Source organism: Alternaria infectoria (assembly GCF_024043175.1).
Source record: "Alternaria infectoria strain BMP 0036 chromosome Unknown scaffold_28, whole genome shotgun sequence".
Classification (NCBI taxonomy): domain Eukaryota; kingdom Fungi; phylum Ascomycota; class Dothideomycetes; order Pleosporales; family Pleosporaceae; genus Alternaria; species Alternaria infectoria.
The window spans coordinates 171165-199007 of record NW_026250717.1 but is presented as its reverse complement, the minus strand read 5'-3'; the positions used below and the strand labels follow the sequence as shown (position 1 = coordinate 199007).

Sequence of the window (27843 nt, the reverse complement as noted above, 5' to 3'; positions counted from 1 at the left end):
TTCTATCGATCTGTAGACCTTCAAATCGAGCTTGCGTTGGTCTTTCTCATTCCACATCTTCACTATGACTTTTAGTACACGAGCGACGCTGCTTAGCCTAGGTATGAAGCCAATCCTGAAAATCGAGGATTAAATTGATGAGACGATAGCAGCAACCAAAGTTTCTGCGCAGTACGGCCCCGGTGGTCAGTACGGTCCAGGCGGATTTGGAGGAGGTAGTGACAACGGCGACAACGATTTCGGCTCATCATTTGGCGGCGGCCATAGCGGCTTCTCATCAGAATCACGACATAAGATCATCGTAGCCCATGGTGTCCTCGCAGCCCTGGCTTTTGTCTTATTCTTCCCAGTTGGTTCGATTCTCATACGGCTAGGATCGTTTCGCGGTGTCTGGATCGTCCATGGCATATTTCAACTCTTTGCGTATGTCGTGTACATCGCAGCATTCGGTCTCGGCGTGTGGATGATAAACAACATCCCAGTCAACATGCTCGACAACTACCACCCGATCATCGGTATCATTGTCTTTGTCCTGCTCTTCTTCCAACCCATACTTGGCTTCGTCCACCACCTCGAGTTCAAGAAATACAGTCGCCGAACTATCTGGTCGTACGGTCACCTCTGGCTGGGTCGCATTTTGATCACACTGGGTATGATCAATGGTGGCCTTGGCCTTCTACTTGCATCGGATGCGCCCGCGTTCACCGGATTTGCCCCCAGTCAGGGCCAGATCATCGCATATGGAGTCATTGCCGGAATCATGTGGCTGCTTTGGGTTTCGGCCTCGATCTATGGAGAGAGGAAGAGAGCGATCTCACATCGGGCGGCAGTGAACAAGGAGGTCGATGCTGGGTCACCTGCGCGCCCCTATGACGATGGCAAGGAATTGTACGCGTACGGTGATTTCTATTCCCGTCATACACACATTGCTAACCCAGTAACAGGCAGCGAACGTATGCTTGAAGTTACCGATACATCCTCAGAGCCGTCTACAGTAGCGTGCTACAATACCAAAATATTTATTCCGTGATGCATTTAATATTCTCTGATGCAACCCACCTGACCTCGCGTGCCCGTCAAGTCTTTGTTTTCCTTCTTGCCTTTCTTATCAACAATCGTCCAACAGTCACAGACAGCTCCCCTTATCTTCTAGTCATTCGGACGACTCTTCGCTTTCCGCCTTCTTGCATGCGTTGGCAAGCAACACGATTCCGATGTTCAAGATGATGAACCCAATCTGCGAACGAAGAAGTGCGTTAGTAAAAACGTCCAATGCGCCCAATATGTTTCCTCCACTGCCGCAGAAGGGACAGACTTACCGGCAGAGAAATGAACCAGGACATCCCTATTGCTAGTACAAAGTTCCCCTTCTCATCTGGATCTTTCTCGTGTAGCACATACGCCAAAATACAGGCTGCAACGTATGTCATTCCCGTGAAATGATGAATAGCAGAACGACCGGAATACGACATATCCTTAGGAAGCTTATGGTGTGCAATCAAGCACCCCAGCAGCAACAACATCGCTGCCATCTGCTCACATACATCAGTAAAAACTTCTTCATATGGGTTTGGCATAGCTAGATAAGAGACGGGCATAGAGAAACGACTTACCGGCACGAAGGTGGCCCACATTAACATGACCTCCGTGATATCGTGATTCATTTGATAAAGTGCTACGAGAGCTACGGTAAGGAATATTAACAGCATCATGATTGCTGGTGGTGACCGAATGAACGAGCGCCGGTGTGACTTTCGAATCAGTTCGCGCTGTTCGGGCGGCAGTGTGCGGAATTGGCTCTCCGTGTAATATTGAAGAGATGAGGAGGAAGCGGACTCGAGATCGCCTTCTTCGTCATACCTGCTTCCTAGGTTACTGCCGTAGTTGAAGTGCATGTTGCGTGCTGAATATGGTGGTAGCTTTGTGGGGTGAGAGCTTTGGGTGATTAATGCAATGCGTGTGGTGGAAAGGCTTGGATTCTTTTGCGCGAAACAATGAAACAATCAGATGTTTACTGCTCAATTTCATTGTGAAAGCTACGGCAAAGTCACAACGTACGAGAAAACGACCCTTTGCTGAGAGAAGGCGCGTTACTCTTTCGATACCCCCAGGTGTCTACCAACCCTTTTACTTCCTGCGCTCATCTTGCTCGTACCATCATTCCCAAGCAGCAAGCCTCCCCCTTTCGTGACTCGGATACTGTGTTATCGTCTCGCTTATTCCATACTGTTACAACTAGCAGCACGGCCAGGTTCAATACGAAGTAACCCATCTGCACAAAGAAACGCGTCAACAAGCAAACCACTATGCTTTCTCTACGCCACCACACGTATGGGGAACGATAACTTACCGGCAAGATGAAAAACCAATATCCGGCCATATCCATCCCAAAGGAACCTTTTGCGTCTTCCGGACTTCTCTTTCGCATCATGTATATCCAGACACAGCTCGCGATGTAGACACCTCCGGTCAAAAAGTGCATCACAAAGCGCGCGAGCAGCGAGGTATCTTTGGGGACGTTCTCATGTGTCAGGATAAAGCCTCCGAAAAGACAGACGATGGTCATCTATCGGTACATGAAGGTTAGCCCAGAACAAGAAGAATCTTGAATGGAGATGAACAGAACTGTTGGGAACTGAGCGTACAGGTATCATGAAAATCCACAACAGCAAGAGGAAGACTTCTTCCATATCATCGACGTAATAGCTTCCTACAGCAGCTCCGATGTAGAACGCAATGGCTGCGAGCACTGCAAATCTTCTTGTGGTGGTGAGCCCGCCGCAGCGCGGCTTCTGGGGCTGTGGTAGTTGTGCGGGTGGTGATGGATTGCGTGCGCTCTCTTCATCGGGTAGACGGGATAGCAGGATCGCATCCTCGAGATCGCTTATTTTATCGATAAACATTTTCGATAGCCTCTTTATTGATAGGGGTGGTAATTGTGGTGGTGGTGGTGTTGGTGATGACGATAAACGGTTCATTGGCGATGGATACGACATGTGCAGTGAGCACGCTTTCTACTTCACTGAATTAGAAAGAACGAGCCATGAGATTGACCAAGAATCCCAAACGCGGGGAACGCGATCAAACCCGCGCATATACCGAGAGAAGGCGTATCGCTCATTCGGCATTGCAGGCAAGTACCATGGTACCCTCCGGGAGCCCATCGCCAAACCGGTTCAGGGACGAACAACAACCACAAGCAGTCAAGACCCTTTACACCAGAAATTAACGGTGTAATAGCTGATCTATCATGTGGCTGAACGCTGGCGTCTTCCGCCATGTATCTACCTTCACCTCGCAACTCGCACTGCCGCGCATGCCCTCACGCCCTCTCCACAACGTCCCGCGTATAACCAGTCCACCATGGAGACAGACACAGACTCAGGGCTGACGCTACAACGTACCCGGACACAGCACATAGCATGTGACAACTGGAATCCAATTCCATACTGGATCGCCACCGGCACGGTGATGGCCTACGCATGCAGCGCACTCATGGCTATCGGCGGGCTCAACATCCATGACCTCAATGTTATTTACATTACTAGTGTGTTCATACCTGTACGTTGAATACAACAACTTCCTCGCTCGTGCTATCCACCTACTTACCCCCGTCTCTTTCCTCCCTCCTCCACCTTACCTATCACGAAAGCGACGTGCTAATCTACCCACCACAGTCAAACATCCTCCTCCACACCCTCATGCTCTTCCTCTGGCACCGACCCCGAGCACGGCACCGCTTCGCGCCCCTAACGCGTACACTGATGAGCTGTGCGACGGTGAATTTATGGGCTGGCGGGTGTGTGGGTGCGTTTTATACGGTGGATACGGCGATGTGGATTGCGGGGTGGTGGTTTGTTGGTATACCGGTATGTTATTGGAGTTGCGAAAGGTTACAAGAGTGTTGGAAAGGATTGAGGATCAAGCTAACATTGTGGATAGGGTGCGCTTCTGATTGGGAATAGGGCGCTTGTTGACGGGATGGAGTGGTGGCTACGACGGCAGACGAGGCGGAGGGAACATGTGTTTGGGAGGTGATGTAGTGGTGAAGAGTGTAGGAAGTATTGGTGCTGGACTAGCTTGGGTACGTTATGGGTGAGGGTTAAACGCAGACAGCAGCTTGAGCGATGGCTGCGGTGTTAACAAAGGCAGTGGTATATCAAGACTCATGATGCTACATGTATCCCAAACCCCAACGCGCTTTCCCCCAAATACTCATAGTAGCCGCCCAAACATATACATATATCGTAGCCCCCAAGTAACCAAGACCCCCCCAAGAACAAAGCCGAAGCTCACTCCCAAAACGCCAAACCACCACCCTCTCTAGCCTAATCATCTTGAATCCAATCTGACCAAATCCTACTCAAATGCCATTAGAACCAATAACTCTCCCCCGCAGCGCTAACTTCAAATTGACACCCCAAGCCCTTCCCTTGCTCCTGCAATGCTTCCTCCCCTTCTCTCAACTCTTTCAGAATCTGAGTCCCGACTAGCGGCCCATCCATGAAGGAATCCTTGACATGGATGATAACGACCTTGACGCCTTTGAGCGGAGAATCGAATGCCGCAGAGAGCATGGCGCGGTTGTGCTCAGCGGAGACGGATGACAGACCGAACGCTGCTGGTGCAGAAGGATGAGATGGAGGTGGCCCGGGCGTGCCGTTTTGTTGATCCTGTGGTTGATCCGGATGCCGCTGCATAGACTGATGATGTTGCAGTGGCGGTGGAAAAGGAACAGGCGTGTTCGTCCCCGTGTCACCTCTCGAAAGCGGGAAGTCGCTCATTGTCTCATCGTCGGTTTGCGAGTGGTTTGTTGTCGAAATTGGGGAATCTATCCCTTTGCCTACTCCACCTAAGTAGCCGCCCATCTTGGCTTTCCTACCGCCCTCGATAGACGTCAGACTTTCGAGCTGTAGGTTGTTGTTTGCACTGGCTCTCTTCCGCTTCTTTTTCTTCTGTGAGCGGAGCTCTTCTTTGTCGCGCTCGTGCTGCTTTTTGCTGTCTTTTACCATGGCCGCGAGGGAGCTGAGCTCTTCGAGCAGATGGCGGGGTGCTAAGTGTCCGAAAAGTACGGCGTCGGCTTGCGCGTTCGTATATGAGACTTCTATGAAGATGCCTTTTAGCGTGCCAGCCGCGATTTTCGGAGCTGCTTCCGTCCAGATCTGATGCGTACGTGGGGAAAGTGAGAGGGAGTCTGGTTCAACGTCGCCGAAGATGAGGATCTCGCGCTTTGGGGTCGTGAGGGTAGATTCGGCGCGAATGAAGTAGGCGGTTGAGTCGATCACACAGTGATCTTGCGATTGCGGTTGCTGGGGTTGAGGAACTGTGACACCGCTGGCTCGTCGGCCGGCTTCTGTGCTTCCGCTAAAACCTGGAGTGCCGGGTGCGCTTTGTGTAGTCATGGAGAAGCTTTGTGAACGACCTTCAAGTCCGTCTGATTGACCATACGATTGAGAAGGGTTGGCATTTTGCCGATCTGAGGTCTCCAGTAGGTTGGCGTTCGATCCGCGGTGTACATGGCCAGGTCCCTGCATGCAGTGGCCATGGCTTACTTTGAAGCCCTTGACTCCTAAGCCGTCACACACTTCGATGTAACCTCTTGAGCTTCCTTCACCCAGAGCAATGTTACCGCCTTCTGCAAGCCGTTGGAAAGTTACTAGTCCCACGCCTCCATCTTCGTCCGTAAGGTTAGGCCAGATGATGTTATTGAAGATGTGGTTTTTGATCGCGTTGACGGTAAATGGTAGTGCTGCTAACCGCTTGGGTCGAGATGTATTGTGAAAAGCTGCTGTATTGATGACGAAGCCCGAGACATGGTCGAGATGTGGATGGGTGATGAGATAAGTCGAAATGTGCTCTCTCACAACATGTAGCGCATTTGCCCTGGCACTTAGATGTGGGAAAGGTAACCCCGCGAATGCGCCAGTTTTCAGCGTAGTAATTGTGACGGGTACATCCTGCTCAGAATCTGGTGTCTCAGGTCCAGAATCTTCGTCGGAGAGCGAGACATGCCCAGTGCCCGGCGACGGCGACTCTATATGCGCGTCACTGCTATTCCCATTTCCATTACCGTTATGTGGGGTCGATAATGCTGGATCCGGGTCGGAGACAAGCGGGAAATCCTGACCAAGTATGCGGGTAATCGATGCAAGGTGGGAGCCTGCATCCACAGCTATGACGGAGTTCTTAGCCCAGTTTGTTGCTGTTGATCGAACGAGGAAGCCCGTGACATTGTCTTCGCTTGGTCCACCTCCAGAGCCCTGTTCGTGTTAGCCTCTACTGCGAGACGGCACATCTGCTTGTCGACCTGCACGATTGGCGACATCTGATGCATATATGAGAATGCCTCTAGCCACATCGACAAACACAACCAGCACAGAATGACCTACCAGACAGATGACCTGAATCGCAGGTTCCCCCGAATTTCCAGATGATCTCCTCACCACCCTCGCGCTATCTTCTTTCATTCCCTTGGTGTTCCTCTTGTCTTCCTCTTCCAGTTCAACTGATAAATTTTCTTAGCCTCTCTTCCCCAAGCTGTCTTAAGATGCACAAGCACAATCCGGTTTTGCTTGCTCTTTGTCCCAAAACACACTTTCTCTTTCCTTAGAATCTTCTGTTTGCGTCAAGACTCAACGAGGACGTTCTCCCTCTTCTTCGCACCTCCCACCTTTAAAGCCGGAAACCACTCTTGTGCTCAATCCTTGCGTCGCGTTTCCGTAGCGCAAAGCCAGATCACCAATTTGTTCTGTTACCGTTGCACGTTACACTTGCGTGAACCGATGGCCGCCGTTCCGTCGTCCGGAGCACGATCCACCAACTGATAACGCAGGAAGCCGGAATTATGTGCACAATGATTGCGCGGTTCTTGTCGCGCTAATCCTGATGTTCCGATTCCAGCTCTTCCTCCGTTGTGCGAAAAAGGTACCGATTGTCGCAAATCAAAGTGCGGATGACGACAAATACGCCCGCGCTCAGCTCAGGCGTGCCTTGTGATGATGGCTGTGTTTGGCCGTGCGCGCGAATGTCACCGTGTTAGTTCCGTCGCGGGACCGCAATCTCGGCGCGGTTCAGTGTTGTAGAAGTTGACAAGATGGAGATCGAGGTGAGGACTCGAGGATCAAAGACATGCATGTGCCTCATGCGCTTGCCCACGCCGCCGTTCTTTCCAGCCTTCGTTGGACGGCTTCGGCGGTTGGCTAGGGCTATTTCCTTGTCTCTTACAACCAATGATAGGCTCGGCTCGACAAGCCACGACTTTGTTGGCCCCACCCCAGTTCGAGCCCAGATCTGGGGTTGAGAACACCTGACACCTGCTAGGCAACGTAGTGTCAGGGAAGACCAACTCTTCGTTATCTGTTGAGTGCGCGATAAGGAACGCAGTCGCATACAAGCGCTCAAGATCTATCACATGCACATGACGAGACCAGCAGAGCAAAAGTACAACCTTGGAACAGACGTCACAGTATCGAGACAGTATTATGTGTTGGGTATCATGAACTTCTTGTGCGGCATTTTGAGCCTCTAACGGCTATGGCAGTATCACTGATCCACCAGGGCTGCCCAGCGTGATCTCATGAATCCTCATCCGTCATCCTATCCATACCCATGCCAGTTCGTTAATCATCCGCATCATAAATCAAAGCAAACACTTCAAAAAAGAAGGCGAAGCGTTTACTTGAACACCTTTCCGTCGGCCCACTCGTAGGACTTTCCGTTGACGGTGATGGGCTTGTCCCACGACCACTGGTCGTTGACGAACTCCTTGTCCTCCTCCTTGGTGGGGTCGAGCTTGGTGAACTCGTAGCTCTCGACATCAGGAGCGACATCGAAGGCGGGGAGAGCATCCTGGCCACGGACGATGAACGCACCGGTGACGATGGAGTCGTTGGACTGTCCGTATACGGAGCAGCAGCCGAAGAGGTACTTGCGGCTGGCCTCGAGACGGGTGAAGAAACCACCTGGAGGAATTAGCAATGTGACAATATAAATTGCAGATGATGTGACTTACCGATCAGGTTGGCGGTCATGAAGGTGAGGGTCAACTCATCGTTGTACTTGTAGTCAACCTTGTAGATGGAGTACTCCTCGAAGTTGACGTTCTCCCAGAACCAGGGGAGGGCAACCTCACGGGTCTCCTCGTTGGAGTACTTGCGCTTCCAGTCGTCAAGGACGAATGTGGCCTTGGGCAGAGCCTCGAGAGGGTGCTTGGGCTTGGGGGCAGCTGGTGCCTCCTCCTCCTCCTCAGCCTCCTCCTTCTTGGGCTTAGGGGCGGCCTTGGGCTGCTCCTTCTTCTTCTCACCACCCTCCTTCTTGGGCGCGACGTTCTTCAACGCCTCGGAGATGAACTCGAGCTTGGGGGCAACAGCGGAGTAGCTGGCCTGGTTGTAGACGGTCTCGTACCAACGGGTAGTGTTGGGGTTGGAGTCGCGCCATTGCTTGTCGAAGAAGTATTGGAAGCCGCGGGCAAGGATGCTGGCAGCGAAGATGTCGGCAAGAGTCAGACGCTCACCAACGAGGTAGGTGTGTGTAAGGAGGTGCTCCTCAATGACGTGGACGGCCTTGAGGGCGGCCTTCTGGGACTCGTCGACGCTCTTCTTGTTGTAAGGGTCGCGGCCGAGGATGGGGCGGAACCAGCCACCGAGGGGGGAGAGGACCTCAGTGTTGGCAAAGGACATCCATCGCAAGATGGTGGCGTAGTCCTGCTTGGTCTTGCCGAGAAGGCTGGTCTTCTCGTTTTGCGAGGCAACTGGAATCCGTCAGCTCTGAGTCACCACCAAATTTTGGACAGACGGAGTAGATGTGGTAGAGGCAAATCAGAATAGTAAGTTTTCAACAATAGTTTTCAGACAGGGATAACTGAATGAATTCATTCGACATCATATTATGCAGGGAGGAGGAGCGAACGCGCGGGGTAGCACTTACGGTAGACAGCGATGGCGATGCACTCGGAGAGGACAAAGCCGTCAGCGCCCTCGAAGGTAGGGACCTTGCCGAGCTTGTTGAGCTTCAGGTAGTCCTCAGAGACACCCTTGGCTGGCTCAGTGTCGACGAACTCGATGTCGAGGCCATTCTCCTTCGCGACGGCCAGGAGAGAGGTGGTACGCGGGTTACCCTGTTGGCTTGCTGTTAGGACTCATTGCGGTGCGACTTCGCGTGCCTGTGTGCGACGACGTACCGAGTAGCTGTAGAGCTTTCCGAAAGACATGATTGTAGAGTTCGTGGTTGAGCTTAACAATCAGTGTGTGGAAGACAGGAGTTGTGAAGAAAAAGCTGGTTGGGTTGAGGGAGGGGCTGTAGGAACTTTGCGTGCACAGTCCACGTAATTTCAGTCTAGCCGCTAAGCCTCTGCAGGTGGCTCGTGCATCCATCGTCGTCAGTTGTGGCAGGTGGCATTTCTTTGACAGCGCTACCACGGTGCATTCGCTGTCAACCAGAGGCGCAATGGCAAGCAGGGAGTTTTCAAGGAGTCTTTGGAGGGCGGCCGATGCCCTGGGGAGTCGACCGCGGCCCCAGTGCGAACGCACGATGCGATATGCTCAACGGAGCTTCCAACCCACAGTACGGAGATGCATCTCGACGACAGCCGTGCGACGTGCAGAGGTTACAGAGGAAGAGATACGGGAACCATTCACAGCGGCCCCCGAAATCGAGTTGGAAGCGACGACAAAAGGCAGCGGCAAGAAGGGCGAAAAGAAGGACTCCCTACGAACACTGCGCGTCGTCCCAGCATCGCCGTCCTACTTCAGCGCAAAGCCCACCTTCACCGACGACTTCCTCTCCCTCTCCGCTCTCCTTCGAAAAGTCGCTACATTGCCTGTTATACCGCCCGCAGAGGCACCCAAGGTGGCCTGGAAGACGATCGAGCAGTATCGCATCATGACCAACGAGCCGGTAAAGACGGCGCGGTATCACAGGATGCTGCAAATACTGCGGAGACTCAACTGCATTCACCCCGCGCTCATGCCCGACGAGGTTGTGCAGGCGATGCTGCGGTACAAGAAGCCCAACCAGCCCGGTGACATTGTTCCGAAGCCTGGCGTGATTGATGAGCTTGGGCGTGCCAAGGGCGTTGGGCGGAGAAAAACGTCGTCTGCTGTGGCTTGGCTGGTAGAAGGCGAGGGTGAAGTGCTCGTCAACGGCAAGTCCCTCTCAGAGTTCTTCGGGCGGCTGCATCACCGCGAGAGCGCTGTCTGGGCCCTCAAGGCTACTCAGCGTCTTGACAAGTACAACGTCTTTGCTCTGGTGCAGGGTGGTGGCCTGACTGGCCAGGCGGAAGCAATGACTCTAGCTGTAGCGAAGTCATTGCTGGTCCATGAACCCGCGCTGAAGCCTGCGCTGCGACGAGGTGAGTCGATGTTTTCTTTATCCGTGCCTTTTGCAATCCAGCATTGCTTGTTCTGTCGTTCCATGCGCATTGTCTATGCAGCCCTCGCGGCTGACACATGCCCACGTCTACGCCTCAAAACGCAGTCAACACCCCTGGATGATCCCAAACATGTCTCGCCTGCGCATTCCGGATCCAATTGCTGACTGCTCCTTAGCTGGAACCATAACGCGCGACCCAAGGAAGGTGGAAAGGAAGAAGCCAGGTCACGTCAAGGCGCGAAAGATGCCCACCTGGGTCAAGCGATGAGCTGCTTGTGTGTATACTATCCTTTTATCGCTAGTCGTCTGCAGTGTCAGCCTGGCCAAGTGTAAGATGAGACATGTCAAGACGCCGTCTGTTGAATGTGCTTCGATTTCGTCGTGTATGTCCAAGCAAGTGTTGATGTTACTCTCGGTACCTTGTCGCTGTTTGCATGGAACAGGGTGCTGTACATACGACACGTGGAGATGACCAATTCTTCGCCTGATTGTCAATGTCGCAACCCAAACGGCCATGTGCTCACACGATCCTCATCTGGTGCGGCATTGCCCGGACAGGGTCATGCTTTTCGATCAAGTGTGTCCAGAAACACAAGGCCTTGAACCTTGTGCCGCTCTGCCCTGCTGACTATGCTTCTTCCCTGGTTCAGTCTCATGTCGAGCAAGTATGCAGGTTCAACCTTGCTTCACTACTGTCTGTTATTGCTTTCTCGGTCCGTTCCTGACAGCTGTTGAAGACCACTTTGCTAAGAGGAAGCAAATGTATATCGCATGAATGGCTGCGCCACCACCAGCACGCAATGCACTCAATACTGATGCGATAACTTATGCCTTCCTGATGTGTTTCTGTTTGCGCTAAACTCGCATTCGCATTCATGACTGCTTTTCGACCAAGACCCTAGATAGGCAAATGTGCATTGTGAGTTTTGCAACAGCAAGATGCTCAGGCCAATTATTATTGCCGGTGGCACATGCGACAAGAGTCAACATATGACCGGCTGATCGCGGGCGCAGAGTTGCGGTGATCGTCCCTGACTCGTTTCACGATGTTCTATTTTGGACATGGTCATAGGGCGGCCAATGATATTTGAACCACGACGTCTGTGCTATATCCGCTTGCACTTGCTTTTCGGTCGTTCCGGATCATGTCGCGGACAAACGTTATGTGGCAGGAGGCATGAGAAGACTTTGGCACTAGAAGATGGGCTGCCGTTTGGATCTTCGTTGGAAAAGGTAGCTCCCTGTTTGACTCCTTGTCGCGTGTCCCGCACGACGCGTAAACGGTCGAGCACGGCATTCGCCCGAGACTTTGCCAGGTGGTCGCAGCGGAGTGCGAGTCAGACGTTTGTCGAACGAAGTGAAACCTTCTCGAAGCATGTTCGCCGTGGTCCTTGATCATTTCACGAAGCGCGGTGGTGGAGGTTGATGCGGAAGCCAGGGCCACCTGATGATCGCCATCCGTACCGAATGACGCACTCGTCTGGACAGTGATCGCACCAAAGCGGGCAAGTTGAACGACATTGGTTTCGTGACGCGATGGCTGTGTCCTGCAGAGCCATGCTGTGCGCCTTTGCAAAGCTTCCAGAAGATTGCAGTCTTCGGTGAGCACGTGAACAGGCATTCATGGCGCAATGTTCCGGACAGTCGCGCGCGCGGCGTATGGCGCGCCAGAGCGTGCAATTGAAGTGTCAGTGACAGCGCAAGGCGTGCTCTTAGCCTGAATAAACGGCCTGCGGCGGTGGGTAGCGTTTGCAGCGTGCCGTGTTGAAAAAATGACGGAAGGTTCGCGGCAAGAACCAGTGAGGTTTGCCGGCAGGAGCGACCGAGATGGCGCTAGAGCCCCACCGTACCGCACATGTAAGATTCGAGGAGTCGCAGCGTGGAGAAGGCATGGCGAGGTCGCGAGGTCGCGGCTTGAGTGAGTGTGCGTCAGTCCACGAGTTCGAAAGGGAAGGTCCCCATTCGCAGGATCAGGATCGACGAGTGAGGCTGATGGGTGAAGTGGCCCAAGGCAAGATCGACCACAGGCGAGAGATCCCTGCGCGTGGACGGGAACTTGCAGCGCTGCAGAGATGAAAGGACGGATCGAGTTTGGAGCCCGAGATAGCCCCTAAACCTTCTCACTCCCACCTGTCAGCACCTACCTACACGAGACACTGCCGGCCGTGAGGCTATCCAAGTTCGACATCCGTTTGGTGATTTGGCAGCAGGAGAGGGCGCCTCAAGAGCCGAAGGACGCCTGCGGCATGAAACATGGCGGAAACGCGCTCCTGAAGGTTAGTCTTCCCACGGTGCGTCGGGCCCCTTTGTCCTACAGCTCTTCACGCGTACTGGCGGACAAATGCCATGTGGCGCGTGGTCACTGTCTGCCGCCAAGCCCAGCTGGGTGAGAGGAGCAGTTCCTGGGCCAGCAGCCAGCTGCGACATTTGGCCGCTGTGGAGCCGCGGGGCGGGAATCGCCATCTGGTTGCGCCGAAGAGCAAGAAGAAGGAAGCCACGATGGAGTTGGTGGTTTTTGTCGTCGTGCTGGCGCTGACAGCGCCCTCGTATCGCCGGCATCGAGTGGTCACGCATAGCAAACGCGATGCTGCCCTGCAGTGTGGCTGCCCAGACGCCTGCAGATCCACCATGGGCGATCCGTAACCATGGCAGACAGGGTACTGCTAGCCCCGCCCTGGCCATATCGGAAATCGGAGACTTCGCATGGTCGCTGTCATCCAGAGCTGGTAGAGTCGTCTTACTCGTCAGCCCTCGCTCGCCCGACCTGCAGCCACACCCACTTCTCAGGTACCCACCATTGTTTTCTCCTCTAGCTTCAACACCCTGGTCCAAGTATTTACAGTCTGTTCGCCGGCGTGGCTTGCGAACTACTTCCTTTTTGCTTCCCACACTGCCCGATGCTCTCCCAATGTAGCGCGACTGCATCACTTCCCGCCCACGTCTCTTTCTGCCCTCCTCCAGCCTGGCTACCATCGGCGACCACACCACCCTCCCCCACTTGCATCCCTGTGAGCATCTGCGCCAGCCGTGAACTGACGTCGAACTCACACGCCTCTTATAACAGAGCCTTTCACTTCATCCGTCGGTCCAGTGCAACCGATCCGATTACAATCTTAGCATCCGTCGCACTTTCAGTCCTGTCTCGGACCGAACGCTTCATTCGTCTCTGCATGTACTCCCGCTCGCCCAGTGCGCCCCAAGACACTGCATCGTGAAGAACGCCAGCGTACGTTTAGGCCGTTGAGCTACCGCAACGCAGACGTTAGATTGTTTGAGACCATCTCCTAGGCCGGCCACTACTCCGTCCGACTCGTTGGAACACTGATCTGTTTGCAAGGACTACCCTTCAAACATCTCACGCATAAGCGTCGCCTCACCACCAGCCCATCCCACACAGGGTTCTCCACGCCTGCATCTACCGGACAATTTCGCTGTCACCTAGTGGCTACGTGTTTAGCTGATCCACACGGCGCACACATTTTCTCCAACATTACCGCATCGGGAGGACCAATCCCGGACGTCTGAGCATTGCATTGCAGTCATCTTGCTGCAGGCGGAGCGAGGATATCCTGGTGGCTGGCCGAGGCTCTTGCGCGAGCTTCTTTTCCTGCATCATTGGGCTGCATTGGTCGCTCGTCGACGCGTCAGGGCCGTGTTTATATCCAAACCATCTGGACCTGGGAGCATCTCGTCTTCCAATTTCGGACGTCATACATCTACCACCATTGGCCCGCATCACCCATCAACTCTTTCTGGTCCTCTCACGCACCCCGCCCCAAACCGCATCTCTTCCATCAGTCCGCGCATACGTCGACTACACCTGCGCCTTCGCCTCTCCACCTCTTGCGCCGGCCCTCCACCACCTACATCCCGCAAGTCTGCAAGCTGGCCAATTACGCGACGCCGCCAGTCTCGCCCTCGGGGTACCGGGCTCTCGAACCCCCCTTCAGTCTGCAGTATAAAGGCGGGCTGGTTGGGATGGACAATGACCGCCGGCCACGGCATACTCCCTCAGGTTACGCAAGCCAGCAAGGCACGCTCCTTCCACCACAGGCATCGTATCCAGTGGTAAGCGCACCCGATCGCTTCAGGCAGCCGCCCTTGACAGCACCTGCCCCACCCACATCCGTCCCCTCTTCCGGAAGTCGCGCCAGCTCTCAGGGTTACGGTTACGCTTACGGTGAAGGTGCACAGTTTGGCTCGTCGATTCAGCCCTCTGCCGTAGCCTATGGCGCCCAGGACTATGCCGCCGACCAGCAACAACAGGCCCAGCGTGCGCCCCAGCAGTACTCGCCCTACGGCCAGAACATCATGTACAGCGTGCCGGGCGCCCAGGCCGCGGCGCAGCCTTCTTCGCAGTATGAGCCTGTGGAACAGTACCAGCAGAACAGGGACTCGGCTATACAGGTCCTGAGCACCGGCTTTGGCGTGGCACAACCCCAATACTATGAGAGCGGGCCCACGAGCGCACCTGCCTCTGCCATCGCGGCGCAAAACGTTCCTTCCCAGTATCCCTCATTAGGCTATTCCGCTCCCCAAGCTCAGGTCGGACGAGAAGCCCTTGCGCCCGCCTTCACTGCCGCTGGCATGACAGACCCCCATCAGGCGCCTTCCCAGGGCGGCTATTCCCAGGGCAACTACAGCGAGCCCCAGGCCAATAGCGGCAACGAGTACGACGACTTCTATCGAAACTACCAGAACGAGCTGAAGAAGACGTTTGAGCATGTCCGTGACGGCCGCCTCGCCGAAGCTGGCACACTGCTCCTCAGAATGTCCGACTGGCTGTTGCACTGGGCCGAGACTTTGGGTAAGTTCCCCGGTGTGCGCATTATCGAACGAGGAACTGAATTGACCGCAGCAGGCCTAGTACGCGACGACGAAACCTACTACCAACAGCGCCTGCAGCTGTGGGAAGAGTTCAACACCTGCTGGCTCTCCACGCTGCAGAAGCAGAAGACCATGACGCAGGAGATGACCACCACGGGCCAGCGACCGCAGCCTCCCAAATCACTCATCGATTGGGAATTCCTCGAGAAGATGGGCACTCAACTTGTCAAGAACTGCGACAGCATGGAGAAGCACGGCCTCGTTGACTACCAAATGGGAGTATGGGAAGAGGAAATCGTAGCGAGTCAGTACCACATTGCCTTCATTGCCTGATCACAATACTAACGTTGCGCAGTGTTGACTTCCTGCATGGACCTCCTCGAAGAAGTCGGCGCTGGTCCATCTGTACAACGACCCACCTCCACAGCGCGACGGCGATGATCTTAGCAAGTTCTAGTCGCGACGATCTTCCTCGTGGCTGATCGCAGTGCCGCTCCCGAGCGCCATCCTGTCAGCGCATTGACCCTCATCTCGAGAGGCTTGCTACAGACCGTCCATGCGCACGCTTATACCCGCACTACGCGCTCATCCAGCGCATTCGAGACGACTTCACTTGCTTCTTTTTGTACATATACTGTTCTCAGGGTGTCTCGTATTGGTTTTCCTTCCACAGCCATTGGGACGCCGAGGAACATCGACCGCTTCTTGCGGAAGTCAATCTGCATCGGTTTTTCCTTCTGTCCAACATTTGCATCCATGGTTTTTCGCAGTCGTCGAGCATTATGGCTTTGAGTCACGTCTTCACTTTTCTTTTTCAGCCTTTTCTCAGGCCATTCTCTTGTTCGTCTTTTGTGTTCGCATTGGGGAAAAGTGGGGAAGGGTTATGGTACGAACGCAATGGCACGCATGGTTCATGTTGACGACATGGATACGTGCATCTACGAGCATCTGTACTTGATTGCTTTTGCTATTGGGTTTTGACGCTGGAACAGATGATCCGGCGCGGGCGCTGAGGATATCTTACGGAGTGTATTATGACGCATGGGTTAATGAGGTGGAAGGACAATCGATAGAGCCGGCACGAATGCATGTGGATACCACCGGATCGTCCTTGCGCCCTCGCAGCTTCCGGTGAATTCGCAACGAAGACACTCGAAGTCTCGACCAGAGAACAACACCTCGTCTCCGCATTGGGCGGCAACGAGGCAGTTCTCCGAGCCTGAGGTGGTAGGGCGGGAACGACAACTGTCATCAACGGTCGGGTTCCCGGGTCCGATGCAACGACGTGGTTGGGCAGCAACTGTAGTATAGAATTTGTACTAGAATTACATGGCTTCATTGCAGACATCCTTGTTCCCGAGGTAAACTGAAGCGCTGTTCTGAAGGATTCTATATGGTGGAGTCGCTCTTCCAAGTTCTGGTCGTACTTTCCCTGGTCCGCAAGGGTATCCGTTCCTTCTCGCCTCACTTTACGCATCCCAACTCGACCCACAGGCGCCATTGCAGCCTCGCATGTTGACAAATGCGAAGGCATCCGCTGCACTTACTCATCATTCGACGCCTTGAGCCGATAAAGGGAAGGCGATCATGCACGGCGACTTGGCGACGCAGTGTTAGCGCCTCACGCATATTTTGAGGCTTGGGCCGTGTCAAAAGCAAGATCTGACCTCCAGCTGGAGCTACGGGAACAGAAAACCGGATCGACGCAGGCGCCACAATCATCGCTAACAAGCGCCTCTAGGTGATCACATCTTATCACAAGGACATTAAGACCTTGCAGCACATCATGGCGCATGCCGGCTATTGAACACTGACGGCGATCTTACGAGATCGGGATATAGGTGCAGCATCTCAATATTTGCAGCTACCCCGCTTGAGTAATTGACACTCGCAGTTTCATATTTTCATCTTCAAACAGGTCCGTTCGCAATTGGGACCAAGCCTTGCAGAGGACGCGGTGGTAATTATCGCGTGAAGCGCTGCCGTCGCACTGCCCCGCTTCCTTCAATATTCAATACTTTGCCCTGGCAATGCTGATATGCCCTAGCATTGCGCGTGCCTTGCGTCCAGGGTACGCACCTGCTTTTGTGATGGGCTGAAGTCATCACTCTCGCGTCTTTTAGCCACCGGGACGCCTCGAGATCCAGCAACCAGATCAACCGCCAATGATTGCGCAGCCGAGGACCCTGATAGCGGGAGACGACCGGCTCGTCTCCCTGCACCTGGGAGCACATCAGCTCCTCAATTGTACATGAACGCCGAAGAAGCAGCGAGTGTGGACGCCTTCGATCCTGCAGCCACCTTTCGCATCTCGCGATGCAGCTTCATTGTATTCGGCTGCACAACTCTCCGCAAGCCCCAAGCGGCATACTCTCTGCATGCTCAACACGGACACACCCCGGTCGATCGAGCGCATGAGGCTGCCTATCACGCATGATGCAAGGGTGGGATCATTGGAAGAACACGCTCTGTCGAGATACACATACGCCCATCTGACTCGTGATCTCATCACGATAGCGCCAGGGGAAACTCAGAGAATGCGATCTCTCCGGCTTCTCGAACACATGGCTACGCAAGGGGGTGTGGAACCCTGCACCATCGCGAGCTGTCAATGCAGTTACCCATCAGAACATGCTACCTTGTACAGGCCCAATGAGCTGGTAACCACACCGCACTCCTGCTTTGCTGCGCATGATCGCTGCAGAAACGACGGCCGCCTCGCTCAGCCGACACTGTTCTACCCTCCGCTGTCCGTCTGACCACCCTGCCATATTACAAACGACCACGACATGTCGATCGCGGGTTGTTGTCTCTCAACAACACCATAGTCATATTTCGTATACGTCGCACGGGCTGCGATATCAATAGGCGATCGGCGGCCACCTACAGATTGACATGCGCCTCTGGCGATCCAGGTTCGGAAACTATAAGCTCTGACATATTGGCGTGGCAGCCACCAGGCACAGGACCTCGTTGGTGTCGTACCCGGTTCTGCAGGTGGAGTAGGCGTGCGTTCGGGAAGTCGCATGTTGTACCCGCGTCGCCACATTGCGGTATCCACAAAACTCTCGTTCAGTCAGCAATACGAGACGCTGTCGGCACACAGTCACACTGATCGTGTCAGCAGCGTAAGCCAATGGTGTATTTCGACGACACGATGTACGTAAAAGAAAGCGAGAATCAATGTTACGTCTCCGAAGTGTGATGTATTCTTTTCGAGTAATACGATTCTCACATCGTCACACCAGAACGAACTTTTGCTTTTCAACTAGTCACTCCATCTAAGTTCTCGGTCATGAGAGCAAGTTGGAACTTCAAAAGAGCTCTCAGACTATATACCATCGATAACATTAACGCAGCGCGAGTGTTCGCGGATTACCAACACCAAAGACATTCAAATGAATTCGATGTATTCGGAGTCTATCGTTCCGCGTCAAGCCGTTACCAAGTACATCCTGCCAAGTCCATGAAATCAATATAAATACGCCTCTTGCAAGCCTTCCTCTCTTCCCTCATCTATTACTGAAAAATTGTACTTTCTCTCCAAAAGCAATGGACAGACTTTGCATGTGTGGTCTGCTCGCTGCCTCCAAAAAATACTGTCGATTGACGCATGTGTGCTTCGCCATTCTCCAAACTACCAAAAAAATGCAATGATCCTACCCATAAGAACTGAGATCCGACTTCTTGTTCACTCAACTACTTCAAAATCGCCATTACAACGCATCATGTTGTTGCCAGCTTCGATCGAAACTCAGACCTTACGAAGTCATGTCTTTCCCGGTTGCTGTGTCTGCATTGCAACTACAAACAAACACTGCGAACCAAGCTATACCTTTGACCGCCACTAGCATAGCTGGTGTGTATATAAACACCTCAACCGTTGCATCTCTTTCCTTTCTCTTACCACAACATTGTCCACCTATTATCCATCAAATGTGGCATCGTACATTGTCATGTTGCCTCTGCGCTTTCTCTCAAAACCACTTGAGGCATTGTGGATGAGACTCGTCTTGCTGGTTGCTCTTCCCACATCCAAAACTTTGAGACTATGCAACCATGTTGGCCAGCAGAATCGAATGACCTACGAAGACAATGGATCGCAGAGCAGTGTCGCGAGAAAACCGCCAGAACGAAACTCGTGTCCAGAGGCCACAATGGCATGCATGAGCTTGTATCCCTATACTATATTATTGATCGCCGTATATTTCAGAAACACGACATTTAAGCTCTATGCACTGTCTTTATATTCGTTCTGTCTCCACACTACCTGCGAGAAGGTGTATAAAGTCTCTCAAGCCTGCTGCTTCTCTTCTCTTCCAAACCACACCTCGAAACCAGGTCTTTCAAATCGATGGAATGTCGATAGTATGAGAAGATCGCTCTCTTCCAAAACCAAACACCTTCTCGTCACATGAGTCTCCTCTTCGCTCGCGTTTCGCTCATCCGAGCCAGTGGATTAGAGCTTTACACAGTTTCGATACCATCGGCTGTCTACTGTCTTACATTACTCCCCAAGATGTACTCTTCAAAATGCACCTGAAGTCCGTCCATGTGCGGCTCTCTCCCTGTTCAAAATTCGTATCACTTGAAGTCATGTGTTCGCTCTCTTCTTCGCCTCCTTAAAATCTCCCGCATTCCAGGTATGCGGAGTGTCGGCACACCAAAAGTCCTGCGAGAAACGCAACATGACGGAAGTGGCTGTACAAACAATGTCCAATTTGTTCCAATGTCCTCCAGCGTGTTGTGCACATGGCCTAGCGCATAGCGATCAAAACTCAAAGATATCCAGCTTATGAGGACGGACTGTCGCAAAATCGATGAGTTGTGTGTGATGTCGCTCTTCTCATCGGCTGTGGAAGCTTTCCAAGAGCTATCGCTGACATTACCATGTGAGCACAACAAGTTGCCATGTCCACGTGATCATGTGCTGCGAAAAGGAGGCTCTGGCTAGGAGACAGCTATATAAGCTCGCCTGAACTGCTTCTTCCTTTCTCTTTTACCAACCTATCTGGCAATTTAATCTTCCGAAACGACTTGAGAGCGTTGGCATGTGAGTTTTGCCTTCTTCCAAAAACGTTTTCGATCTGTCCTATGTCGGCGGCTTCTCTCCAAATCAGAGCACAAAAGCGCACATGGTCCGAGAAGGCTCTATCTTGCGTCTAACAATCATCCCACATTTCATTCCTTCGCGAAAACCAATGACGACATGGCGAATGACTGCTCCGACCGTCAGTCCCCCAAAATAAATATACACCACGGAAGGGAATGTTGAGCGCTTCCGTATTCCCATCTCTCCAAAGTTCGCGCGATTCGGATACGATGACTATAACTGCATTCGCTAGTTAGTATGACGAGGGTGAATAAGCGCACTCTCATGTATACACGTATCCAAAACATTGAAACAAAGAGTCCATGTGTCAGCGCGTTGCCTTCACTCAAATTCAGAACCATAGCCTGTATGCTGTGATACCTTCATGTTCAAAATAGATGGCAACACCATCATGTGCAGCGTTTCCGCTGTGCAGTTCGCACCATGTCCGTTTCAATGTCATCACACTAGCGCAAAAGGGTATATAAGCACACTTCCTGGGAGAAGCAAGCAAGACACCTTTCCACACTCTAATACCAAAACATCAAACAAAATGTGGCATGTGACTTTCCTCTTTTTTTCGACCAAAATTTCGACTAGAGACTGCCATGTCGCGTCGATTCTCCTCTCTTTTCCAAAGACTTTATGCGCTGAACACATGTCTCGGCATTGATGCGCTGTATAAATACATACACGGCAAGATGGGGAGACGACACCTTTACCTGCTTCTGTTGTTAAAAAATGAGAGACTGAAGAAATACATGTGCCTGCCTTCCTCTTTCCATCCAAAACAGACGTAGCATTCTGTCATGTTGACCGGCATCTTCTCTTCGTCTAACAGTGAGCTACTCGGACTAATATCTCCTCAGTCTCGGGTTCCAAAAGGCTGTCTCGCCTCTCGAAAGTGTCTGCGCTGCTCTTCTAACCAAAAAGATGGATACCAACTTCGTATGGTTTCCTCTCCTGCCTAAAGACACCAGTTCTGCAGTCATGTGTCGGTCTCTCGATCCACGTCGTCTATAAATTGACTCTCTATTCTTCTCACATCTTCCATTACCACCGCTTCCCTTACCAAAAATAGAAGGCACTGAAGCCATGACCCGTGGTTAGGGAATTCTAAAAAGATCATGGAACAGAAAGTATGTCGGCGGCGAGATGAGGTCGTCATTCCCAGATTGCCGATGTGACGGTAGTATGGCTTCCACAAAATTCATCGAAACAAAGAAAGATGTAACGCATGTTCCTCTGAAGAAACTGAATATTGTCATGGGAAACCATATGCGAGCGAGCAAGAAGAGAGCTGCCAAGGCGACATGTCGTTATAGTCTATAAAAGGGATCTATTATATTTCCTGGAAGCCTCCTCCTGCATCTCTACGGTCAACGCTGGATTTACCAAAACACTCCATGAACCCCAGGATGATTTCCGGGCTGCTTCCTGGGAACCAGCAGTGCCATGCTTCGTATGGATTGTACTTTGGAGATCTTCGACAAAATATCTACATGACGATGATCTCCATCATCGCGACGATGTTTTGCGGACGCTAGCATACGTAGCACATATCCCACCAAAACCCCGGCTGATGTATATTGCCGCTATTGCGGCTTTCGATATGTAGCATTGCGGTTCGTCGCGTTATTTCGCCCATGATGGTCGTCTGAGAAGGCCGTATATCTGCTCGCTGATCGGTTCTTCGAGCTTGCCGTGGCGATGTCGTGGCGGTGCGGTCAGTGTAGCGCACAGTGCTCGGCGTGAGTGAAGTCGCATTTTCGGTCGTCCGCCTCACCTTCCATCGACCTCAAAAGCCCTCACAAACCACGCATGTCGTCCGCTTCCCACGAGCCTGGCAGAAACCCGCGGCATATCGTTCTCCTCAACACTCCTCTCTTCCTCAGTCAGCGGGTCCGACCACTCCAGCCACGCCTTGTCTTTCAAACAAGCACCCCATGCCAGGGTCTTGCTCGTAAACATCCCAATGCAGTACGCACTCTTCGGCCCTTCATGAAGCGCCAGGAAGACTGCATCCTTGCTGATGTCCTGCTTGCCAAGATCCTGTTGACTGTCGAACCGCGGCGCCGGCTGACTGAGCGGATGCGGAATATCCAGCCTCATAACCCCATCGTCGAACTTCTTGCTAGCCCTATCCCCCGGCACCGCAGCCGAAACACCCACACTCTGTATCGCGTGCGAAACAATCTTGATGCGACCCGTCGGACTCAGGTACTCGCTTCCATCCAACAACCCTTCTCTTGAAAACGTATACGCGCCATGTCGAAACGCAGCCGCGGTCACAGTATCGATACTGGAGTAGACGCCCAAAAACTGACTCGGTTGCGTATTATACGGATAAGGATCGTATTCCAGCGCGAAGAAATTAACAGGCGGCCTAACCACCCCAACAACACTCTGCGGTCTAGATTTCTGCAACTTATTGCGTGGACGCTCTTTTCTTTCATGTAGCGACTGTATTTTGGGCGGTTTGTGTAGTTTGCCGTGGGGTTTGCGTATAGTAGCGTTCATGGTGGGGTCGCTGGACGAGCGTCTGTAGCTGCGACGCCTCTTCGTCTCCGCCCGCTCTTCGTATTTAACTTTCGCATAGTTGCATATTGTGCCCAAATCTCCGAATTGGAAAGGGGCCATGATAGCGATGTTGAGGATGGGCGTCGTGATGCCGTGTTAGCCGGTCTCCCGGAGGAACGAGTGGTGAGGAGAACCGGCAGAAGGAAACAACGAAACGAGCGAGCGAGCGAGCGTAGGAAAAGGATGTTTTGTGAGCAAAGGGAGGAGTTATAGGTGTCGCGATCTTATTCAACTGTTACTGCTGCTGTTTGCTTACTTGGCACCGCCCGCTATGTGGCACGTTTCATGTTACGAGCGAGGATTAGGCATGCAGCGTGGTTGTTGGCACGGTCGTGTTATTGGTATGACATGCGTCATCGGCGGAGTGACACTTGGGCACAGCCTCGACGCTAGCTGCTTACGGTCCTATCGATTAAATCCTTACTCGGTCCCAAACTTGACGGCCTCGACCATCATGATCCCCGCATGGGCTTTAGAGAGTGAGGCAGCAACGTCGAGACTATTCAAGGTGCCATGTTAGCTGCTCTGCCAAATTGGCCGAACTCTACCGCAGCAACTGTGAGCGGGCGGCACGAACAATCGCAATCATCAGCTTATCGTCAATGCTACTAAGTTTGACACGATCTCAGGCTAAACCCGTTGAACCGCTTGCACATCATTTTTCCTATCTTTCATCACAATCATTGACTTCACCGCCACGACCAACTCATTTCCAAGCGATCTTGACCCACTCCTCGACATCTGCCCACAGCGTCTCGGGCCTCTCCAATGCCGCAAAATGACCGCCCTTCTCGTGCGCCCTAAAGAACGCCAGGTTCGCTGTCCTCGCCGCCCAGGCCTTCGGAACAGGCGAAAGCTCATATGGGAAATAGCTGTAACCCGTCGGCTTGTCCACATATTTGACTTTCTTGCCCTCTCGGTACGTGTAGATTGACGTTGGGTAGCAGCCAGTAAACCAATACAGGGTGATATCCGACAAGATTGTGTTGACGGAAGGCGTGGTGGACGGATCAGTCCATGCCATGAACTTCTCACCGATCCACGCCAGTTGCGCCATAGGGGAACTGGACAGTACGAGACCAATGGTGGAAGGCTTCGTACCGTGTTCAACTGCATAGGCCTTGCCTACTTCCATGAACTCGTTCATCCTCTCAAGACCTTTCTTCTCCGCTGCACTGAGCTCGTCCTCAGGCGAAGAGTAGGACTTGATGTCGACCGTGTGCATGAAGTTGAGATGCATGCCTTTGCACTCAGGATACGTAGATGCCAGCTCCCGCGCGATCCAAGCGCCGATATCACCACCCTGGACGAGGTATCCTGATGCGCCAAATCCGAGGGAGAGAAGCAGCTTGTGCATGATGCGGGATGTGTCCGCCACCTTCCAGTCTTGATCCAGTGGCGGGTCAGAGGACAGAGCGAAGCCGGGGAGAGATGGTACGATGATGTGGTAAGGGAGGGTATCTGGCGTGTACTTCTTGCTCAAAACTTCCATGAGGGGTAGGAACTCCAAGAACGAGCCAGGCCATCCGTGGAAGAAAGCGATTGGGATAGCGTCTGGCTTGTCGGAGAACAATGCTGCGAAATGGACGTCGTAGCTGCTACCGCCATCGTCATTGATGGTGGCCTTGAAGTTGGGGAGAGAGTTGATGCGGTCTTCTTCCTTGCGCCTGTAACGTGTCAATGCAACCATTCCTTTTCAAATCTTTGTCGCGCCTTCGTACCAGTCAAACTTCTCCATCCATTCCTTCTTCGCATCAATGATCCATTGCCGGCTGATCCCAAACTGGCCGTGGCTTCCCGCATTCTGCTTGTTCTCATACGTCTCTTTCGCGACCGGACTCAGCTTGAGCAGAGTCTTGAAGTCTTGCAACTTCTGTTCCTCAACATGCAGCTCGAAGGGTGTGGGCTGTTGTTGCGCGCCTGCTGGTACGGTGCTGAAGGGTTTAGCTGACGTCATGTTTGCTATTGGTCACTGTCCACGATCGCGATTGTAAGACCAGGCGAGTACTGAACGACCGTTTGAGAATGGCAGCTCTGGTAGCAGCCTTATATTGTCGTTGTGATGTCGGAGGTATAGCCGGAGAGCTTACAAATGCTGGATAGCTGGCGTGAGGTGATGCAGCTGCTACCTAGGTATACACGCGCTAATTCCGAGTTGGGAAGTCGCTATCCTACCTCATTCAGGACATGATCTGCATGCTTATGTCATGAGACGCCCTCTCATAGGTTACAGTGTATACACATTGCAGACATGGCATTACAAATGCCTGCAGATCATAATATACACGCGTGTGGTGCTGCAGGTTTGAGGTCAAACAGCTTTCTTGAGTCAAAATCACGCGTCGCTGGCAAGCGTAGAACCACTCCACTCCGGATTCTCGTCGGTGATAGTCGGTGATGAAGCGTTGAGTGCACATTCAGTATCAATGCCCCAGTTCGCGCAATACAATGAAGTGTGAAATGCTTTGAATTAAGAAATAAAACTATTCGCTCATGATCAGCCAGGCGCCTCCACCAAAGAACACCGCGAACACCATGAGAGTGAGAATCGCAGCGCCGGCCTTGTCCCCTGTCGTGATAGAGTCATGCTCAACACGCACAGGTCCCACATCACTTCCTGCAGTAGGATCGTTCTCACTGATTCCACCATTATCAAGCCCAACCGGACCAGAAACTTGATCAACAAGCAAATTCTGCATGACCTCTAATGCAGACATTTGCTCTCCAACGCCCACCTCTTTGTCGTTTCCACCTTGCCACCACCTTAGACCACAGCCACCTTTTCCGGGGCCACATTGTTGCGCAGCTGCCACGGCAGAGGCACGAAGTTTCGGCATGATGCGGTCGCGGGTCCAGGGAGCGGCTAGCATCGACCAGCCCATCCAGCGGGCGAGGTAGGCTTTGAAGGATCGTTGATCGTGGTCGCACAGTCCGTTGCGTTCGCAGGCCATTTCGATCATGACGTCTGGGGCTCCTTGCTGTTGGAAAAAGATGTCGGTACCGTTGATAACACCGCCCAGGCGCTCTCGCCATCTGCCTGCTCGTTCCTTTATTGCGTTAGAATGAGGGTGGAGTTAGATTAGGTTCAAGGAGTCTTACCGTATCACCCTTCGCTTCTGACATGTTCCACAAGGCTGCGGCACCCGCCATGTGGATTCCAGCGTTGTAGGTCCATTGGATGTGGTTCTTTTCCGTGCAGTTTTGTCTCTCGCTGGTACCATCTAGGGAAGGTATATGTTAGCACTCATATCATCCGACATATTCAAGAGCATCCTTACCAAAGAAATGATAATCTGTGCTGATGAGACCAACACTGTACTGCCAATCCCATGCCTTCTCGGCCCACTCAACATACGTCTCGTTGCCCGTATATTTTGCCAGCCTTGCTGCGATGTTGAAAAAGCATCCGTTGGAGATTGTGTTCTTGTAGTCGAATCCGGGGTTGAATCGGAAAATTTGCCAGTTGAGTCCACCGCCGCATGTTTCGGGATTCCAACGCGGTACCTGTGTGTTGAATACGGCGATGGCGAGTGATAACCACGACATTTCTCCTTCGACATCTGGAAGCTTGTTTTCCGCTGCTGACATGGCAGCCATTCCCCAGAAAGCCTGATCGTCGTTTCCTAGTGTTTTTGTCTGGTTCTCTGGCATAAAGGCTCTTGGGATACCGATTTGGTGCACCATCGCTTGCTGTACAATCTTGTTGTATGTGTCGTCGCCGGTGTAGTACCAGTAGTCGATGAACGAGTTCATCATGGCTCCGCATAGCCACCAGTAGTATGGGTCTGGCAAGTTTCCAGGTACATCGCCGGGTTTGTCGCCAGTATACCATTCTCTTAAGCCCGCCGCAACAACTTTTGTCGCATCCTTAATAGAGGCTGCTTATGTTAGTGGGGTCCGAAAACAGTTGCAGTGAGCGCACCTGGATCGTCAACATTGAACTCCAGCTGCGCAGTGGCGAATGAGGAAAGCAGGCCGACTGCTGCAAAAACAAGGTTCGAAGGTCTCATGGCGGAAGCTCCGGGGTATCACTGGAAAGAAAGGTGTTGGGTATTCGGCATGCGCGGATCAACGAGTGGGCCTGAGGCACTACACAGCGAGCGACGTGAAGCGGAGCCTGAGGTTGGTGTGGAGGAAGCGAGGGAAAACGAGAGAACGAACATTCTAGGATGGCGAGTCGTGATGTTATGAAACCCCTTCGGCCGTCAGCCAAGTAACGGCGTTGAGCCGCAGCAGTAGCTGGGCGACAGTGCAACGCTTGGTAGTCATCCTTCGGTGTTGGTACGAGGCTAGGGTTGGGTCGTTTAAACTCGTTAAAATGACTACGAAACTCACGATTGGCTTGGCCATCTAGTCTGGCCCTTCAGGCCCTCCCCTATCATTGATTGCGCGCAGAGGCCGGTTGTCGTTGTACATAGGGGCTGGTGTGCGTAATGCAAGTCGCCAAGTTTGAAGATGGCATTGGCGGCGCTTGGAAATGTCTTGGGCGCCGAGGACTTAGGCCGTCACTACAGCAGCAAGTCTTCCGCGACGTCCGGGTGGCTGCACTTGGATCAAGGCAGTGCCATCGGTTCCTGCGTCAAGGATGGTGCGGGGAAGATCAGATGCTTTTCTCCACTCGTCATTGGAGTTGCGCTGTCCGGATGATCGGGTGGGATGCGTGTTGCTAGGGTCTTGGTGTAGCCGCGTATCCGAAACGGCCATACCCGCATACGAGAGAAGATGCATTTCTTTCGAAATCAAGGATTTGCATCGTCGAGATGACAGCTCGAAGCATGCGCGATCTAGAGTAGCGTTGTGGATGGCGGGGAAGCCCTCACTAACGGTCAGATTGCCCGTCATCTCACACCGCTCTACAAGTCACCGATTTGGTGTTTCGCGACCCGATTAGGTTTCCTACATCCTCGTACCTTCCTGCGCGCACATTGAGTGCGCGTGTGCTAACGAAATGTCGTCGGCGAAATTCAAAACAGCCT

The 27843-nt window shown here is 52.8% G+C and overlaps 6 protein-coding genes across 6 annotated transcripts; 3 read left to right on the top strand and 3 right to left on the bottom strand.

Moving 5' to 3' along the window:
• Positions 1–64: 64 nt before the first annotated feature.
• On the top strand, positions 65–963 carry J4E92_009870 (uncharacterized protein; the record flags this gene model as incomplete). Its single annotated transcript, XM_051501212.1, has 3 exons — positions 65–101; positions 150–894; positions 945–963. The coding sequence occupies 3 exons, from the start codon at positions 65–67 to the stop codon at positions 961–963; spliced, it is 801 nt and encodes a 266-aa protein (XP_051348597.1).
• A 3410-nt stretch (positions 964–4373) lies between these two features.
• On the bottom strand, positions 4374–9208 carry J4E92_009869 (uncharacterized protein; the record flags this gene model as incomplete). Its single annotated transcript, XM_051501211.1, has 5 exons — positions 4374–6260; positions 7687–7961; positions 8012–8749; positions 8926–9115; positions 9179–9208. The coding sequence occupies 5 exons, from the start codon at positions 9206–9208 to the stop codon at positions 4374–4376; spliced, it is 3120 nt and encodes a 1039-aa protein (XP_051348596.1).
• Positions 9209–9444: 236 nt separating this feature from the next.
• On the top strand, positions 9445–10636 carry MRP9 (37S ribosomal protein S9, mitochondrial; the record flags this gene model as incomplete). Its single annotated transcript, XM_051501210.1, has 2 exons — positions 9445–10348; positions 10545–10636. 2 exons carry the CDS (start codon positions 9445–9447, stop codon positions 10634–10636), a joined length of 996 nt encoding a protein of 331 aa, XP_051348595.1.
• Positions 10637–14346: 3710 nt separating this feature from the next.
• On the top strand, positions 14347–15636 carry J4E92_009867 (uncharacterized protein; the record flags this gene model as incomplete). Its single annotated transcript, XM_051501209.1, has 3 exons — positions 14347–15175; positions 15227–15499; positions 15551–15636. The coding sequence occupies 3 exons, from the start codon at positions 14347–14349 to the stop codon at positions 15634–15636; spliced, it is 1188 nt and encodes a 395-aa protein (XP_051348594.1).
• Positions 15637–23573: 7937 nt separating this feature from the next.
• J4E92_009866 (uncharacterized protein) lies at positions 23574–24824 on the bottom strand (the record flags this gene model as incomplete). The annotated part of the gene is made up of 2 exons (XM_051501208.1): positions 23574–24534; positions 24589–24824. The coding sequence occupies 2 exons, from the start codon at positions 24822–24824 to the stop codon at positions 23574–23576; spliced, it is 1197 nt and encodes a 398-aa protein (XP_051348593.1).
• A 526-nt stretch (positions 24825–25350) lies between these two features.
• J4E92_009865 (uncharacterized protein) lies at positions 25351–26877 on the bottom strand (the record flags this gene model as incomplete). The annotated part of the gene is made up of 4 exons (XM_051501207.1): positions 25351–25914; positions 25967–26088; positions 26146–26745; positions 26790–26877. 4 exons carry the CDS (start codon positions 26875–26877, stop codon positions 25351–25353), a joined length of 1374 nt encoding a protein of 457 aa, XP_051348592.1.
• Between the last annotated feature and the right edge of the window lie 966 nt (positions 26878–27843).